Source organism: Mauremys reevesii, linkage group 7, assembly GCF_016161935.1.
Source record: "Mauremys reevesii isolate NIE-2019 linkage group 7, ASM1616193v1, whole genome shotgun sequence".
NCBI classification, from domain to species: Eukaryota; Metazoa; Chordata; order Testudines; family Geoemydidae; genus Mauremys; species Mauremys reevesii.
Window position 1 is genome coordinate 107,350,081 of NC_052629.1, and position 19,745 is coordinate 107,369,825.

General features: G+C 38.8%; 1 protein-coding gene across 7 annotated transcripts in view; it reads left to right on the forward strand.

Annotated features, from left to right (window-relative positions):
• Window positions 1-19,745, forward strand: part of NR2C2 (nuclear receptor subfamily 2 group C member 2) — a 67,228-nt gene that overhangs the window by 3,479 nt on the left and 44,004 nt on the right. For 5 of the 7 annotated variants that reach the window (XR_005583001.1, XM_039482234.1, XM_039482235.1 and 2 more), the window contains exon 2: window positions 10,479-10,562. The exons of 1 other annotated variant lie outside the window; for it this stretch is intronic. Coding sequence is in view for 4 of the 6 variants with exons in the window: in XM_039482234.1 (XP_039338168.1) it covers window positions 10,503-10,562 (60 nt within the window). In the remaining 2 variants the exon portion in view is untranslated. Of the gene's footprint in view, window positions 1-10,478; window positions 10,563-11,940; window positions 12,003-19,745 lie in introns of those variants that run through there. One more of the 7 variants, XM_039482236.1, reaches the window with a different exon arrangement.

Genomic DNA, 19,745 nt, shown 5'->3' on the forward strand with positions numbered 1-19,745 from the left:
TCTTCAGTGTGCTGGCAAATCTGGTGTATCTTAAATCCTCTTTTTTCTGTGACATTTTCTCTGATGGAAAACCCCATCCCATATATATCTTAACTTTTTTTTCTGACAAACCTTTAAAGTTTCTTTTATAAAAGAGTCTATGATGGATAGTTGTTCAAATTGATTGAAAAAGATCATAAGCTACGATTAACTTAACACCATGAAACATTAATAAATGTTCTGTTCAAGTCAGAAGATTTCCCTAAATTAATTATGTGAAAACAAATATCAGAACTAATGCCTTTCTAATACTTTTGTTTGAATTAACTATATCAAATGCTGCTGGACACTGTGCATATGTCAGCAGCAGATTTTCAATGGATTATCAAGCGGTAACATGTATATCTTACCAACCTAGTGGAACATGTTTCCAGATGTACTTAATTGTACAAATCGGCCTGAAACAAAACCTTGTATCTAAACTCTATCTTCATAATTAGCTACACACAATCCCAGATGCAAATCTGAATTAAAATTTCCCCTAGTTTTGGAATGTACAGATTTAGTGTTCAGATTCTGTCCATTTTAGAGAAGGATTTGAGCTGCAAACTCTTAGCCAAATCTGGTGTTTAGATACAAGGTCTTGAGTTAAGCCTCTCTCTGCTTAATATTTGGTATGGAAGGAAAACATATAAACATGGATTTTAAATGTTCTTAGAAAAATCTTATGTCCTTGCTAGTTAAGATAAAGATGAACAAAACTGCAGCCTTCAACTAATATATAGATCCAGAATGGTCAAAATAAAGATTATAGGATAATAAACAAAAGTCTGCATAGAGATTGACTGTGTTTAACCTTATTGTTGTTTATTAACAATTGCTTGAATTTTTCCATTTATTTATAGAAGTCAGTATCAGCACACACAATTTTTAAGTTTGATCTCATTTAGTATTATCTAAGACAGGTGTCCCAGTTAGACAGTTTTATATACTATCCAATGGATTGTGTTGTCTTTTCTAATTCAAAAGAAACCATAACCAGTGGTATAGTTCACTTGTACATAAGTTGAGAAGTTAAGTTGCTCTGTGTTGAAAATAAATCAGTGTAATCCACACTGCATTCAGTGATTCCAAACATGTTTTAAGATGTTCTGTAGCTATTGTAATGAGATAATATTTTTATCTTTCTACTTTCTTTCTTCTTTCTACTGATGACAGTATGATAATTGGAACAGGAAAAAGAGGGTCAGGCTTCAGGAGGACTTATTGCTTACTGTCTCATTGCTTCAGTTGCGGCCCCATTTTCTCTCCCTTGTTAGAAAGATAGTTTAGCCCTCTGGCTAAGTCAAAAATACTTCACCCCTTCAGGATAATAAAAGTCCAAAGGCTTCATCTAGACTCTTCCTTGATTCAGAATCCTCCATGGATCTATCAGTCTTCTCTCCTCCCAAAGAATAACAACACCTTGCCCAACCTTTCTCTGGGTCTGAGCCCTCCTTCAATGGATTATGTATATTCTCTTTCCAGGATCTATCAGCAATGCTGCCTATTTGGTCTCTCAAAGGGTTATTCATGCTCTCCTTTTGCAAGCTCCAGCTTTGGGCCTAGATTGCCACAGTTCCTTTATTCCCCTCTCAAGATATGGCTTACTTTTTGACTGTTTTGCTAAAGCAACACTCCCTCCTAAGGGTCCCTTACTCATGTGTCTGGCTGTCTTTATAGGTCTTTTATTGGGCATTGTCACCACTTTTTTCAAAAACCCATCCCACGCTTTCCCAGGTCCGTCAACTGGAGAGACTCACAGCTCTTGCCCGTTTCCTAGTCTCTCTCTCCCTTTCTCAGAAGGGAGACTCACATTCTTTCCCTATTTGCTCCCTGTTCTGAGGAAAGGATTGCTTATACCTCATAACATTCCTTTCTGACATTCCTTACTGCAAGGCCTACCACTGCCATCGGCCTTGGAAATTACATCCCTTCTTCCCTCCCCCAAAATTCCCCTGCTTGGGCTGAAATTGGGAACAGGGCCCAATTTTAAAAAAGGCTCCAGAGGCAGAGCTGGTAATTACAGGCCAGTAAGTCTAATTTCAGTGCCAGGCAAATTGGTTGAAACTGTAATAAAGAACAGAGTTATCAGATACATTGATGAACATAATTTATTGGGGAAGAGTCAACACAGCTGTTGTAAAGGAAAATCATGCATCACCAATCTATTAGAATTATTTGAAGGGGTCAACAAACATGTGGACAAGGGTTATCCAGTGGATATAGTATATTTGGACTTTCAGAAAGCCTTTGACAAGGTCTCTCATCAAAGACTCTTGATCAAAATAGGCAGTCATGGGGTAAGAGGGAAGGTCTTCTCATGGATCCATAATTGGTTAAAGGATGGGAAACAAAGAGTAGAAATAAATGGTTAGTTTCACAGTGGAGACAGGTAAATAGCAGGGTTCCCCAAGGAGCTGTACTGGGATCAGTGTTGTTCAACATATTGATAAATGATCTGGAAAAATAGGTGAACAGTGAGGTAGTGTAATTTGATGATATAAAATTACTCAAGATAGTTGAGTCCAAAGCTGAGTGTGAAGAGTTACAAAGGGATCTCACAAAAGTACATGACTGGACAAGAAAATTGCAGATGAAATTCAATGTCAAGTGCAAAGTAATGGAAAACATAATCCCAAATATACATACAAAATGAGGGGGCCTAAATTAGCCATTACCACTGAAGAAAGAGGTCTTGGTATCATCATAGATAGTTCTCTGAAAACATCTGCTCAGTGTGAAACAACAGGCAAAAAAAAGCAGAAACAGTATTAGAAAGGGATATTCAGTGGTTCTCAAACTTCTTTTTCATAGACCACTTGAAAATTGCTGAGGGTCTCGGCAGACCACTTAATGATCTTTCCAAATGTTGTTTGTACGGTGAGCTAACTGTTGTAAAGTGCTTTGGATAAAAGCGCTATATAAAAAAAACTTACCGTATATACTCGTTCATTAGCCCGTTTGTTTATAAGCCGAACCCCCAAGATGGTTAGGTAAAAATAGCAAAAACTGTATGACCCTTGGTGACGCAGTAGGGAGCGGGCGGATTGACCTGGGAATGTCGTCTAGTTTTACTGGGACTGTCTGCATGGGGGCTGGGATAGCAGTGGGTGACTTCACTTGAGGGACCATACCTGAGCCTGTAACCTGAGCCAGGAGCGGGGTTGGGCCAGTTGACACCTTTGCCCAGGAAACTGGACAAAGGCTGGTGGAGCGAGGGGGAGTGAGACTGCTGGAGGGAGGTTTTCAGTCTTGGGCTGACTGGGGAATTGGAGGGAACCCCAAGGTTGGGGTCTAAGCTCCCTACCCCCCAGAAGGACCTGACTAAGGGGTCCTGTTTATGCTTACAAGCTCTGGTTTGGACTGTGTTTCTGTCATCTAATAAACCACCGGTTCTGCTGTCTGGCTGAGAGTCACGGTGAATAGCAGGAAGCCAGGAGTGCAGGGCCTTGTCTCCCCCAAACTCCATGACACCCTTTCATAAGCTGATCTTGTATTCCAGGGGTTGGCAGACTTTGGGTCCTGGCCCATTAGGGTAAGCCTCTAGCAGGCCTGGACGTTTTGTTTACCTGCAGTGTCTGCAGGCATGGAGCTCCTCAGCTCCCAGTGGCTGCAGTTTGTTGTTCCCAGCCAACGGGAGCTGTAGGAAGTGGCACGCCACTTCCCGCAGCTCCCATTGGCTGGGAATGTGAACTGCAGCCACAGGGAGCTGAGGGGCTCCATGCCTGCAGACGTTCCAGGTAAACAAAACGACAATGTATTAGATATTCAATTCAATGATTCCATAGAGTTTAAAATCATCAAATTTTGGTGTAGACCTGTTTATAAGCCAACGCCCCCTCTTTGATGCGTCACTTTTTTACCAAAAATATTCAGCGTATGAATGAGTAAACACGGTAATAATAAAAGTTTTTTTGTTCTACAAATAAAAGCACACAACTCATATTTTAATATCAGTAGTCCTACCTTTCTAATGCAATGGATGTGCCCTCTCTCCCCTGCCGTGGCAGCTCCCGAGCTGGAGCTGGGAAGGCGGGAGGTTTCTCCCTCACCACAGCAGCCACAGAGCTGAGGCTGGGAAGGAGAGCCGCCTCTTCACAGTAGCCACAGCCCAATGGGAAAAGTCACCGCTTTCTCTGGCCTCCACAGCCCTGCACATCCCAAATTCCCCCCACCCCCTCTTCTCACCCCACTTCCCCCTCCCACCTACCCCCTATTCCCCCCAAGGCCACCACCTCACCTTACATGTGTGTCTTCTCCAGGGTACAGGCACCTAATTTGTGGAGCCATGCCTGCATGCACCTTAGAGGGAACTAGCTGTGGACCACCTGAATGGAACTCATGGACCACTGGTGGTCTGCGGACCACAGTTTGAGAACCTCTGGGATAGATAATAAGATAGAAAATATCATAATGCCATTATATAAATCCACGGTACAACCATATCTTGAATACTGCATGCAGTTCCGGTCACTCCCTCTCAAAAAAAGTATATTAAAATTGGAAAGAGTACAGAGAAGGGTAACAAAAATGATTAGGGAGTATGGAACAGCTTCCATATGAGGAAAGATTGCAAAGACTGGGACTGTTCAGCTTAGAAAAGAGATGACTGAAGCGGGATATAATAGAGGTCTATTAAATCACAAATAGTGTGGTGAATGTGAGTTAGGAATAAGTGAATTCTAATATATATATTTTTTTGAGATGGGATGACCAGAACTGCATGCAGTATTCATGGTATGGGTGTACCATGGATTTATATAGTAGCATTATAATATTTATTGTACAGTCCATAGCATAATGGGGCCCAACCTGGCTTAGGCTTTTTCTCACTACTGTAATATATATATTAAATAATAATATACAACACTGTGGGAGTGAATTCAAAAATCCACAGGAACAGGAGAAGGTGGATCCCAAATCCTAAAATGTAAATTAAATTCTTGATGAGCAGGTCTTCAGCTGTGCAGTTTCATTTAATGCTTAACAGGAGATGCACAGATAAAGCTCTGAACACTGAAATGACTGTACTCTTACAAATCACTGGTAAAGAGGAGGAGACCATTTAAAGATGGCCCCATTGAAATCAGTGGCAAAGCTCCCATAGACTTTAATAAGTCCATGATGCCACTTGGAATGTGTTGAAAAGGACAAACTTTAGTCAGCTGTTTCAGCTGACCATTGATAGGCACTGCTCACCAGTGTTTAACAATGGCTAGCCAAAATGGTGCTGAACATAATTTATTCTTTTCTAAGCTTACTGCTGCACAATATTCAGCTGCTACTGTTGCAAACAACTGTCATCTAATTCATAGTATCAGCAGGTCCCAATGCCCTCATGCAATCAACACATTTTCCTTTGGCTACTAGACTTTTGCATATACTGCAAATGCAATATTAACATAACCAGTTATAATTTGGTATGTTTAAGAGGTCTGTTTCTCTTTTCATCAGGAAGTTATTTAAATCCCTGTCCCAATCCCGCCATCTATTTACATCATAATATTGTATGCCTATTATATTAGCAAGCTCCACTGGTATATAATTCAGCATTTTATTTAACAACCTAAATCATCATAATGCTACAATAAAATGATGCAACAACAATTTATAATTCATAATGTAAATACTAACATGCAGTTACAGTAAGTTCTAGTGGTATCTTCTGTTGGGATAGTAATTGACTTGTCACCACTTTTCCACATAGAGGCTGGCATCTAGTTTGAGGAATTAAACTGATCATAGAATCATAGAATCATAGAATTCAAGATCAGAAGGGACCATTATGATCATCTAGTCTGACCTCCTGCAAGATGCAGGCCACATAAGCCGATCCACCCACTCCTTAGCAAGCGACCCCTGCCCCATGCTTCGGAGGAAGGCGAAAAACCTCCAGGGCCATTGCCAATCTTCCCTGGAGGAAAATTCCTTCCCGACCCCAAATATGGCGGTCAGCTGAACCCCGAGCATGCGGGCAAGACTCTCCAGCCAAACCCTCTGGAAAAGGTTATATCATACCATTGACCCATTGTACTATTTACCAGTGTGGCACTTAATTGACCTATTGACTAAGCCCGTTATCCTATCATACCATCCCCTCCATAAACTTATCTAGCTTAATCTTAAAGTCATGGAGATCCTTCGCCCCCACTGTTTCCCTCGGTAGGCTGTTCCAGTATTGCACTCCCCAGATGGTTAGAAACCGTCTAATTTCAAGCCTGAATTTCCTGACTGACAGTTTATATCCGTTTGTCCTCGTGTCCACATTAGCACTGAGCTGAAATAATTCTTCTCCTTCCTGGTATTTATCCTCTGATATATTTAAAGAGTGTAATCATATCTCCTCTTATCCTTCTTTTGGTTAAGGAAAACAAACCGAGCTCCTCAAGTCTCCTTTCATACGAAAGGCCTTCCATTCCTCGGATCATTCTAGTGGCCCTTCTTTGTACCCGTTCGAGTTTGAATTCATCCTTCTTAAACATGGGAGACCAAAACTGCACACAATACTCCAAATGAGGTCTCTTATATAACGGGACTAGCACCTCCTTATCCCTACTAGAAATACCTCGCCTAATGCAACCCAAGACCGCATTAGCTTTTCCACATCACATTGCCTACTCATAGTCATCCTCGATCAACCAGGACTCCTAGGTCCTTCTCCTCCTCCGTTACTTCCAACTGGTGCGTCCCCAGCTTATAACTAAAGTTCTTGTTAGACATCCCTAAATGCATAACCTTACACTTCTCACTATTGAATTTCATCCTGTTACTAATACTCCAGTTTACAAGGTCATCTAAATCTCCTGGAGAATATCCCGATCCTCTTCCGAATTGGCAATACCCCCCAACTTGGTGTCATCCGCAAACTTTATCAGCCCACTCCTACTCTTGGTTCCCAGGTCAGCAATAAATAGATTGAATAAAATCGGACCCAAAACCGAGCCTTGAGGAACTCCACTGGTCACCTCCAACCGGACAGTTCCCCTTCAATACTACCCTCTGCAGTCTCCCCTTTAACCAGCTCCTTATCCACCTCTGGATTTTCATTTCGATCCCCATCTTTTCCAATTTAACCAGTAATTCTTCATGCGGTACCGTATCAAACGCCTTACTGAAATCCAGATATATTAGATCCACCGCATTTCCCTTGTCTAAAAAATCTGTTACTTTCTCAAAGAAGGAGATCAGGTTGGTTTGGCACGATCTACCCTTCGTAAATCCATGCTGTAATCTATCCCAGTTGCCATCGGCCTCATGCTCCGGAACCACTCTCTCTTTTAAGATTTTTCCATGACTTTGCATACTACAGATGTTAGACTAACAGGCCTATAATTCCCGGTCACTTTTTCCCCTTCTTGAATATAGGAACTACATTAGCTAATCTCCAGTCAGTCGGTACAATCCCGAATTTAGGATTTATTAAAGATTATCGCTAACGGGCTAGCAATATCCTCGCCAATTCCTTAACATTCTAGGATGAAGATTATCCGGGCCCCCGATTTACTTCCGTTAAGCTGTTCAAGTTTGGCTTCTACCTCAGATACCATAATGTCTACCCCCACATCTTCATTCCCATCGGTCCTCTATCACTATTCCTTAGCCCTTCATTAGCCTCATTAAAGACCGAGGCAAACTATTCGTTCAGATATTGTGCCAGTCCAAGATTATCCCTAATCTCCACTCCGTTTACAGTTTTAAGCGGTCCCACTGCTTCTTTCTTGGTTTGCTTCCTATTTATATGGCTAAAAACCGTTGCTATTGGTTTTAATCAGGTCCATCTCCACTCGTCGCTTTGCCTTTCTCACAGCTTCCCTGCACCCTCTGACCTCAATAAGGTAGGTTTCTTTGCTGATCCCTCCCATTTTCCACTCCTGGTACGCTTTCTGTTTTTTCTTAATGACCCTCTAAGACGCTTGCTCATCCAGCTCGGTCTAAAACTGCTACCTGACGCGTTTCCCCCTTCTCGGGATACATGCCTCTGACAACTCCTGCAACTTCAACCTGAAGTAACCCCAGGCGTCATCTGCCCTTAGATCCCTAAATATGTTAGCCCAGTCCACTTCCTAACTAGTCGCCTTAATTTAGTAAAATTAGCCCTTTTGAAATCATACACCCTAGTCTCAGATGCACTATTGATTATCCTCCCATTTATTTGGAAACGAATTAGCTCATGATCACTCGAGCCAAGGTTGTCCCCTACAACAATGTCCTCAACAAGGTCCTCGTTACTCACCAAAATCAAATCTAAAATGGCATCCCCTCGGTTCAGCAACCACTTGATGAAGGAATTCATTAGCTATCACGTCTAGGAAAAGCTGAGCCCTATTATTATTACTAGCATTTGTTTCCCAATCTATATCCGGGAAGTTAAAGTCCCCCATGATCAAGCAGTTCCTATTAGTGTTTACCTCCTTAAAAACATTAAAGAGCTCTCTATCCATCTCTAAGCTAGATCCTGGCGGTCTATAGCACACCCCAATCACTATCCCGGGTGAGGCTCTGGTAGTTTTCTTCCCCAATGTGACCATTGCCCAAACAGACTCTGTATTGTCCATTGCAGTGCTAGTTATCTCATTACATTTCACCTCATTATTGATATACAGTGCTACTCCCCCACCTTTACCTTTGCATCGGTCTTTCCTAAACAGCACATACCCTTCCATACCTGTACTCCAGTCATGGCTACCGTTCCACCATGTTTCTGTTATTCCTACGATATCCGGTTTCAATTCCCGGACCAGGAGCTCCAGTTCCTCCATTTTGTTACCTAAGCTTCTCGCATTGGTGAACAAACATCCTAATTTTTCCTGTTGGGCTCCTCTCACTCTTTTCACCCAACTCGGTAGAGACACAGTACTTCCAGTATGACTTGTAGATCTAGTATCTGTCCCCCCCCTCTTCCTTACATGTAACCGCCCCCCTCTGGCTATATCTGTTGTTATCTTGTTGTCCTCACTCCCAATGTGAAAATTTGGCGTGGAGAGCACTAGGACCTCTCCCGACCGTCTCCCCCCTCTCCCGACCGTCTCCCCCCAGGAAGAGTCCACTGAAATTAAGGTCATGGCTTTCTCTAAAAATGACTTAAGATGAAAAATCAGAAATGTTTATTTTCACATTCCTAGCTTCCCTGCTCTACCAGGGATTTTTACTACTCCTAGTCAATTTCATGCTTCACTAAGATGTGTTGTGATTGTCTGTGAAGACATGGTACAAAATATTACTAGAAAAGTGGAACATTTTTATTTGTCCTTAAATATCCATTTGCCATTCCTCCAGTTTCTTTAAAATCGATGTGCAAAACTTAAAGCTCAAGGTGAATATTTTGACCTTTTAAATGGTTATTTAGGTTAGGGTTTGCAACCATTTTAGTAGCAAATTGGGACTAAAAATGATTACAGACAAGTAGCGAGTCTGTCTAATATGGCTATTGCAAGAAAGAGAGGAGTTGGTTATCTTAGCATTATCAAGCACGTTTTGCCAGAACATTGGCCAATGGCCATCATTGGCTTTCACTGGTACTTAACTTTCTAGGGCTGATCATGCAAAGTTTTTAATATAATCATTTTTAAATAGATTGTTTCAGTTGTTAACGTTTGCAGAGAGGGCACAAAAGACTCCTTAATTTGAAATAGGAATGGAGAAACCAAACCATATTAAGGACCATAGTTTTAAATTTTTCTGGACATATTTGTCTTCTGGTCATTAATCCCTTCTTTTTGTTTTACATCTTGTTTTTCTTTGTGGGTTTGTCAGAGAATTAACTTGCAGTTACATTCACCAGTCATAGGAAGTAACCCCTTTACAGAGTTTCCTTCTCACAGTTATAATGGTATCATAGTATCATTGTAAAATATAACATAGAAGTTAAAGATTGAAAAGATGAATTAGATATTCTAGGCCATTTTGTTGCCAATGCAGGATTGTGACAAAAACACAGGTGATAATGGTAGTCTGGCAAAAGAGTTCAATAAGAATTTGCTCAAATACCTTCCTCTGGTAGCCACATCCTTGTCCAGCACAGCAAGACATAGAAGCTTTTCATTTTAAGTGTATTTTTTTCCTCACCTCACACTCTAGGAGTTAATTAAAGCTTTTTTAAGAATTGTGAATTCCACAAATTGGACCAATAGTTGACGTTCAAATTTGTCCTATGTCATTTTTCAAAATAGAGATCTCTTAATTGCCAGTTTTTAAATGGTGGAGTACAAATATTTTGTGGATTAATATTACAAGGTAAAATTATATTTTTTGCTTATGATTTTAGAAGATCTGGGTCTTGAAAACAGTATTCCCATATTTGCAGGGAATATGTGCACTGCTTTCTTATTTGTCAGATGTATTTGGCAGTGGTGTAAATTCATATAAAGCTGCACCACAGATTTAATTTTAATTAATAACAGTGACAAAAAGTCTAATTTTCTTTGCCTGATGGAAGTTGCTGGCATCTTTCCAAACAGGTTCTCTAATGATCTTGCTTCACCATGGCAACCAATATGGAAGTGCTGGCTCAGCAGATAGTGGAGACACAGCAGGTGGCTGAGGTGAGTGGCAGATGATACTACAGTAGCTGGCACACTTGATTTTGAAAGAAAAAAATATATCAGTGTTTTCCATTGTTTACAGCTGATCAGAAATGAAGCAGAAGGTAAATATAGAACAGTAATTATTTTACATGAGAACATGTAAGAAATGTAGCCAATATTTGTTTCAGTCACATTACTTCATTCTAGTGGATTCCATATTAGATGTGTAAAACAAGAAATTCACCTGTGACCTACATAGAAATTTGGTTCTTTTGCCTATTTTATAATTCTCATAATTTGAAATAAAAGATATGAGAAAACCAATGCATGTGAGTGACATAGTTTAATAAATAAGGGTTTCTACTCTTTAGTTGATATGGCATTTAAATCTTGAACTATGTTTCAAGTACCACCTATAGTACATCGTGAATATGGTGAACATGCAGTAGTGAGAATCTTGTGAATCATAGTTTGGATTTTTGTCCCAAGTATATATGTATAAAAGCACAAAAACAGTTTTAAGGTAACATTAATTAATGGCCTTACTTATGTTCACCATAACTTGGACAGTAGAAGGCTAAAATGTCTAAATCAGCTTCTCAGCACTGAAAATGCACTTTATTATGGAAATAGAAGATAACCTACATATTTCTTTTAGTTTGCTAATTTTAATCATGTCCTTAACTGTATAGGGTTTGTGGGTGTTTTGCTTGGCTTAATATTCTTGAGAGTTACTACAGCCTATCATATAATTACATAATTAAGGAATTTTGTAAATTATCTGTACTCAATAGTTTGTGACATCTCCATAATCAAGGCCATGTTAGAGATTTTAGTTCATAGATCTCTGACCCAGTGAACTGTAATTACACCTTGAAGATACTCAGTTTGGTGGACTAATGTGAGAGCTGCGTGTCTGAGGTAAATCCACAGGCAAAAATACTTTCAGAAAAGGATTTGCAAATACATTTTTATATCCAATAACTTTGTTCTACAAAGAAATATTAATTTGTTCATTTTAAAATATATTTTATGGCAACAGTGATTAAGCCACAATCTGGACTAAGGGCTGCAAAGTACAGTAGAATCACTTTTAAGGACTGTTTAAAGAACAAACTAAAATTGCACCTTAGAAACTGACAAATATAATTTTTGTTTTGTTTTATTTTGCTCTTTCAGGTGTTATACAAGCAAATTTCACCCCAGAATTAATTTTTACAAACTAGTCCTAGAAGAGCCCCCCCAAAAAATGTGTAATGGAAAGACAGGCAAACCCTTAACTATTTTAGTATGAATGGTGATGCTATAATCACATCTAAGGCACATAAAATATATGACATTTGTAATTCCTCGTGCAGGAAATGCACCGTGGTAACATAATGTGATGGTTGTATCTTGCCACTGGAGAGCTCGGTCCTTCCCAAGAGCATGTGAAGCTCTGTGATTTCTTCCTGGCCGGTGGGTAACTAGGGCTTCCTCTCTTTACACTATTCGATTCCTCCTTAAATTATGTGATTGTCTGATGCATAACACCATGATATTTTTGTTCATGGAAAAAATATTTATTAAAAAACAACATGGTCACAACATCTGTTAATTCTTAAGGAGACAACGTTGCTTTTAAATCTTGAGCCATCTTTGTTATAAAAGATTGGCTTACTGCTGTGTGTCTTTCTAAGTCAGATATATTTTTAGTCCAGTTTAATAAATGACTAATCTTTTTGAAATATATTAGATCTGTGTATTTGTATTCATAGTAGTTTCTTGGCAAGAAGGGAAATGATTAATTGGTTTGGGGTAGTGTAAAAATTTGGCATTGGCCTTAAAAAATGAGAGCTTTCTTCATAAGCCAGATATTTCATCAAGGAAAATTGAATTGGGCGAAGGGAAATATAGCCATTAATCATATACTGAATCCTAAGATATGACTTTTAAATGGTCAGTTATGAACAAGATAATTTAATGCAAATACTGGCATTTTTAGTTATATATACAGTAATTCTTCAAACTGATTGCTGCCTATGTTGCACATGGGTTTACTGGGGACCTAGATGTCAAGCAGCAAACATTAGGTTGTCCTGTAAGGAAAGAGTTAGCAGTGCTGTGTTTTTCTCTCCTGTGCAGTAATTTGTCAGGTTTTATTGTCTCTCTGAATTATTGCTCCAACATGGCCATTAATGACACTATATCCCAATACCGTTTGTATTTTGTGTACTCAGAATAAGTGAAAAACATGGAATCAGTTCTTGTTTTAAGAATGATTTTCTAAAGCAGCTCCTGTGATGGTTTCTTCTACTGAGTAGTTAAAAGTTCACTGCTTATCTTTTTTCCTTTCTTTCTTTATTGCTTGTTCCATTTCTCCAACTTTCTACTTCCAGCTGGATGAGATGGAATGACACTTCGTGTCAGTACTTACACCTTGAGGTGTTATTCAGTTGGTTTTACTCAGAATTCATTAGCTTGGAGTACAGAGAACAGCTATGCCCAAGAAAGGAAATGTCAGCAGTTGTTTCACATTCTGAGCAGCTTTTGCAAAATGTCATTTACATTTTATCCTTCGTGTATAAACTACTACCACTACTTTTCTCAAAGTTTTATCTTGTACTCTGAGTATGCTATACACTAGTAGTGTCCAATTTGTAGCTGAGGGACCACTTGAGGCTTCAACTTCAGCCCTTGAGAGCAAGTCCGTTAAGAAGAAAATTTGTATGAAAGTGTGTTTTCTGAACTGTGCCCTGCAATTTTTAAATTGAAGTGTTTCAATCAGGCCTGTCACTCTGGACTGGAGGTAGAGGGCAGTGCCTCCCACCTCTTTCCCTGAAGTCTCAGGACCAGCTCTAATGGGAGCAAGGAGCACTATGAGCAGTTGCTGATATTGTCCCTTACCCTGTTCTAACTGCTCACTAGCTGTCCTTCTGCATCACAGTAGAGGGAGAACAAGGAGTAACGGTCTCAAGTTGCAGTGGGGGAGGTTTAGGTTGGCTATTAGGTAAAACTTTTTCACTAGGAGGGTGGTGAAGCACTGGAATGGGTTACCTAGGGAGGTGGTGGAATCTCCTTCCTTAGAGGTTTTTAAGGTCAGGCTTGACAAAGCCCTGGCTGGGATGATTTAGTTGGGAATTGGTCCTGCTTTGAGCGGGGGGTTGGACTAGATGACCTCCTGAGGTCTCTTCCAACCCTGATATTCTATGATTCTGTGATTCTATGAGGTCAGAGTAGCATTAGCTCCTCCTTTGCCTGCTTACCTGCCAAATTGTAAAATCTAAGATCTAATTTAAGCAGTAATGTTTTTGAATATAGAACTTTATAACTGTTCCAATTAAATATTTACTGTAAGCTGTACATTTTGCAAGAGTAAGTTTGTAAAATATTGTAAATTCCTGTGGAACAGTTGGATATATTTAGTCCGGGTTTGCTGTAATTATTTCCTACTTTAACTTTTATAAGAATCTCTTTTGCACTAACATTGCTCATATCTAGATTATGACAAATTAAGAGAGATTGATCACTGTATTTAAGAAATACAATTACTTTTGATCTTTAGTGATGCTTATAAAGCAAATGCTCCTCTCCTTAAATCTGAAACACTAAATGGTGTGATGAAGTGGGACTGTCCTTAATGTTTCCTCTGAATACTGTGTGGGTGCCTCAGTTTCTGGCCGACACTCTGTCTCCTGGCAACTTATGGCCCAGGCCCTTCCTCCCTGCAAGGGGATGCTAAAGGTGTGGGAGAACAAAGAGGTCAGGTGACCTTCTGGCCTGAGAAAGGAACTCAGCAGAGAAGGAGGGGCTGGAGGGGGTTTCAGTTTGAAGCTGGCTGGGGATGGGAAGTGAGTGCAGACGGGGTTGTCTGGCTCGCTGGGCCCCAAAATGGACCCTGCTGAGGGGTCCCGTTCTCTGTACCTACAAGCTCTGTTTTAGACCGTGTTCCTGTCATCTAATAAACCTCTGTTTTTACTGGCTGGCTAAGAGTCACGTCTGACTGCGAAGTGGGGGTGTGTGCAGGATCCTCTGGCTTCCCTAGGACCCCGCCAGGGCGGACTCACTGTGGGAAGCACACGGAGGGGCATATGCTGAATGCTCCAAAGTCAGACCCAGGAAGGTGAAGCCACGTGAGCTTCTTGCCCTGAAGACAGTCTGCTCCAAGGGAGAGGAGGCTCCCCAAAGTCCTGACTGGCTTTGTGGGGAGCAGTTCCAAAGCATCACCTGGGGACTCCGTGACAACTGGCATGAGCAAAAATATCTGTAGCGATTTCTGTGAAAAAGCATGAACTCAAAAATCCATTAACTATATTGACTATTGATTTATTCTTTCAACATATTTCTCAAATAATGTTCTCATAATCAATGTAGTTGTTTGCCTTTGCAATGAGCTGACTGGTAATAAACTATTGAAAAAAAGGATTGAAGGTTCAGTGTATAAATATGTGGAGTTATAACTTTGGAAAATGAACTTTCAGTCACATTTGCAAACTGAGATAAATATATATCTAAATATATCTCTATATGGCTACATGTACATAAAATTATGGGCAACTCACATTGGTGAATTAACATATGAACTAGGTATGCAACTGTGCAACTATGAAGAAATCTTGTTACTTTCAAAGGATGTAACAGTCATGAAATGAATTTGGGCAATCTAGGTTTCTTTTTATGCAAATTTGAATACAAGTAACTAGTCCTTTTGTTGCTGACTGGTTTTTCTAGCAGTTTTCAAATATTTAAAGCGGTCAATTTTAGTTCCACATTCTAGTCATGATTACCTTATATGGACGTTCCTAATATGTAGTGGGAAGGGGACGGGGGAGAAAGATTAAAATCCTTTCTTTAGTATTTTACAGTTTGTATACTGCATGCAGATTTGTTTGTCCCATCTCAAAAAAGATACATTAGAATGGAAAAGATACAGAGAAGAGCAGCAAAAATTATTAGGGGTATGGAACAGCTTCCATATGAGGAGAGATGAAAAAGCCTGGGACTTTTCAGCTTGGAAAAGAGATTACTAAGAGGGGATATGATAGAGATCTATAAAATCTTGACTGCTGTGGAGAAAGTGATTATGGAAATATTTTTTACTGCTTCACATAACACATGAATTAGAGGTTACCCAATTAATAGGCAGCAGGTTTACAACAAACAAAAGAAAATACTTCTTCACACAACGCACAGTCTACCTGTGGAACTTGTTGCTAGGGGATGTTGTGAAGGCCAAAACAATAACAGGGTTTAAAAAAGAACTAGATAAGTTCATGGAGGATAGGTTCATCAATGGCTATTAGCTAGGATGGGCAGGAATGGAACACCATGCTCTGAGTGTCCCTAGACTCTGTTTGCCAGAAGCTGGGAATGGACAACAGGAGGATAGGTCACTTAATGATTGCCAGTTCTATTCATTCCCTCTGAAGCACCTGCCATCGGTCACTGTCGGAAGACAATATATACAGGGCTAGATGGACCATTGGTCTGACCCAGTATGGCCATTCTTATGTACCCAATGAATTCAATTTATAGACTCAAACATTGAAATGGGGGGGAGAGAGGTACATAATTTAGTCCATCATCAGACCAGTGTAGGATTATGCCTTATTTGTAGGTTTTAATAGTGCATTGTGCAGTCTAGATTTAAATGACAAAGGTGACTTGGTAAATTAAATAATACTGATTGTGAAACAGTAATCTTGGGTATTACATATGAAAAATTAAGGTAGATGTTTGAGGTATTCTAAACATTATTTATGTTTGAACACATTTAATGCTTGTCTCTATTCAAATAAGTCCTGTATAATATATATACGTTTGTTGTGGACAATAGATTGTAGGAGTATTTCTCATATTCCCAAACCATGACTCTTTAAATCTCATCCTCCTTTTGTTTGTAAGGAAAGGAGGAATAATTGCCATACCCAGACATGTTTGTTAGTTTGAGGCTGAGGCTGCTGTTTATCTAAGTTCTCTCTACAGAGGCTAGAGTTGACATATTATCATGTCTTATAAAATCATGCATGGCTTGCTATTGTAGCTGTATATCAAAAAGAAAACCAACATACTGATTAATTCTGCTTAGAAAAATATTTCTAAGTTGTCCTCAATAAGCCTTTAACGAAGTAAATTATGTACTTTTCTCACTATAACCTTCCTATTGTATTTTTTAGGCACCTGTCACCTAGGAATGCAAAAGACAAACATAGTTATGTAAAGAATTCACAGTTTCCAAGCAGTTTCCATTTTTTTTCTGTGTTAAGTTTATGAAGGATGTTGTTGAGAGGGGAAGGCGAGTTTATCAAAAAGATGGGACTACAATTGTGATCTGAACACAGTTAGACTTGGTTGCACAGCTGGCATCCTGCTTTGAGGGCACTTTGTCCCTGATGCTGCATTTGACATTTCCGACCTTTTTACAAAGATCCAGAATGGTCTTTTCACGACAGTTATCTAAAGCTATTCCTCAGTGAGAAGAGAAAAATATTTTTTATCCCTATGGAGTTGGGTTGGATTCCAACTGGTGACCTGCAGTTGAAAGGCATCTGCCAGTCAGACATCATAAAACTATCTACACAACACTTCCCTTAGCGAGGTAGACACATTAAGGCCCAGTTCAACATGGTATTTAAGTATGCATCACACTTTAAGCACATGAGTATTACAATTGACTTCAGTAGAACTACTTGCGTGTATAAATTTAGGCATGTATTTAAATACCTTTCTGAATCTGGACATAGATTTGTTGACTAAATATTGCCGTTGGATCTGTGTTGCAAATATGCACCTATAATGAGTAAGAAGAAATTATTCTATAGATGTTGCCTATAATTTTTAACCTTTCCAAATTCATAATGTTACACAGTACATAAATTGTATCTTCAGTATTTTCTCACTGTTGTGAAAAGGGCCTAATTTTAACAGTGAGCTCATTTCAATACTCAGGTTAGGAGTCCTTGAAGTAGAAATAAAATATTAGTTTTACTTAAAGTCAGGTAAGTCATGTAGTTGTTACATAAGCTTGTGTAATGGAAATTCACTGTAATGAAATTCATTGTCATAAAACTTTTCAAAGATTTCAGCTTCCCCTCATCCCCCAAGTGTAGTTCATATTATGAGGGCAAAAAAAAAATTTCCTCCTTGCTGATATTTAAAAAAAATATATTATTAATAGGGTGGTGTTGCATTAATTTGCCAGATTTCACTGTAGTCTGATCCAAATGTTTTGTCAGGGAATTAAAATAATGAATCATAACTTTCTCACATGCATCATGTATTTAATATATTAAGTCTAATATGTAATAAGACTGATTACATTACTACATGTGTGAGTGGCACATAGGAATTTAGAGAGGCCCATGCTCCTTTAAATACATTAGCTTAATGAACTGTAAAGATAAAGATGCTCCACGGGGAACATGGTGGTTTTCCTTTTCCATTTACTGATTTGAAAATAATTCAAGAGCAGGGCAAACTCTTTTCTCAGAGAATTCTCTTTTGCTGCCTTAAGGAGAGGTAGCAAGTTTGGGGACTGAGGAAGAGAAACAGGGGAGAAAGCTTTGTAACCTGGGTACATCTTCCCCCAGATGAAATTAATCGTATTATTAGACAAACTGCTTCAGCAGCTGGCAAAACAGCAGGAACACGTCGATTCTGCTTCCTTGGTTACAGGGAGTGATAGTACACTTGACCTTCAGAGGAGCAGGGTCACAGAGAGGGCATTTTTAAACAATTCTGTCTGGTTTCAGTGATTGGAATCTTCACTAATGGACCCTGGATGCAAATTCTGTGAATAGATTGTAATTGACCTCTGTATTCTTGTTGGATTGTTTTGGCCTGAGAGGTTTGCTGAGGAAAAATGTAAAAAAGCTGCAGGAAGGATTTGACACTGTAAGTACTAGAGTCTGTACAAAATATAGCTAGGGAGCGCCAGGAAGCAAACAATACAAAGGTTATTGAAGCAGATTTTCTATCTTCTTTTGAACTATGTATATTCAATAATTTTGCTTAAAGAAATCTATTTTTGAAAAGGCCTTTTATTTAGCAAATGGATTAATTTCAGAGCAAATGTTAGTTAAAATATTTAATGATTACTTTTAAATAGTTATTGATTAAACATGTTTAAAATTGAGTATGTTGAAGTTTCTTACAACTTAAGGCCTGTTTTGTTTATTTTATCATCTACTGATAAATTATCAACTAATTAGAAGTCTTTCTTTTAAAATGACAAAAAATAGAAGTCCTTGATTTTTTTAAACTCATTTTCATTCTTTGCATAATAGATTATACCTACCGTACTTAAAGTTGGTGGATTAGATTTTTGCTTACAGTTTATACAGCTTCCATTGTGGCTGCTTTAAACATGTGGTACAAGTTCCACAGTGTGTGTGATGTCTATAAATTTGAATAGTGAATGCTAGTTATGATCTCACATCTTAAAAATAAACTTAATATCAAGCAAAACTGTTATTTGTCTCAAATAAATATTCACAGACCTTCTTTGTTGAGAATATTTTTCTCATATAAGCTGAATTCTACTTACAGCCAAATATGGTAGAAAAAACATTTTTGCGTAATAGCCATATGAAGAGAAGCTGGACAGTTTCTGATAGTAACATTACTTAAATCCATTCAAAAAAGTTATATATTTTTAGAGTTGTATTTTTTTTTCAATTAAATATTTAAAACTTGTATAGTTATAGCTAATTGGTTAGGGTGGTAATACAGCATTTTAGTGTTATACATTCTAATTCTTTGTATGTGTGTGGTAATGGTTAGGGGAGAAACTAAGCTTTACTATAGGAAGCTGCTGGATCTTTTCTCAATCCTACAATTTGATTATTTCAGAAAAACTAACCTTTCGTGCTTCTGATTCTCCAGTACACATGCTGTTCTGCTGTCAACCATTAACATTTCATTGAAATCAGTGGAATGGTAAGAGGTGTCTGGTATATTCCGTAGCACGGCAAGTGTGTTCTGTAGATGCACCTGAAATATTCAGCAGTTGAGGCATATAAAATGATCGTTATTTCATATGGCATCATATAGATGAGCCTTAAGAAGCTGTACATTAATAAGGACATAAAGAGAATCCTAAAATATAAGATACACATTCAGACAGCAATTAAGTAAACAAAATATGCAATATATCCTTTATTGATACAGCATACATTTTTTCAGCATAAGCTTTTGGGACCAAATAGTGTTTTGTTTTTCAGG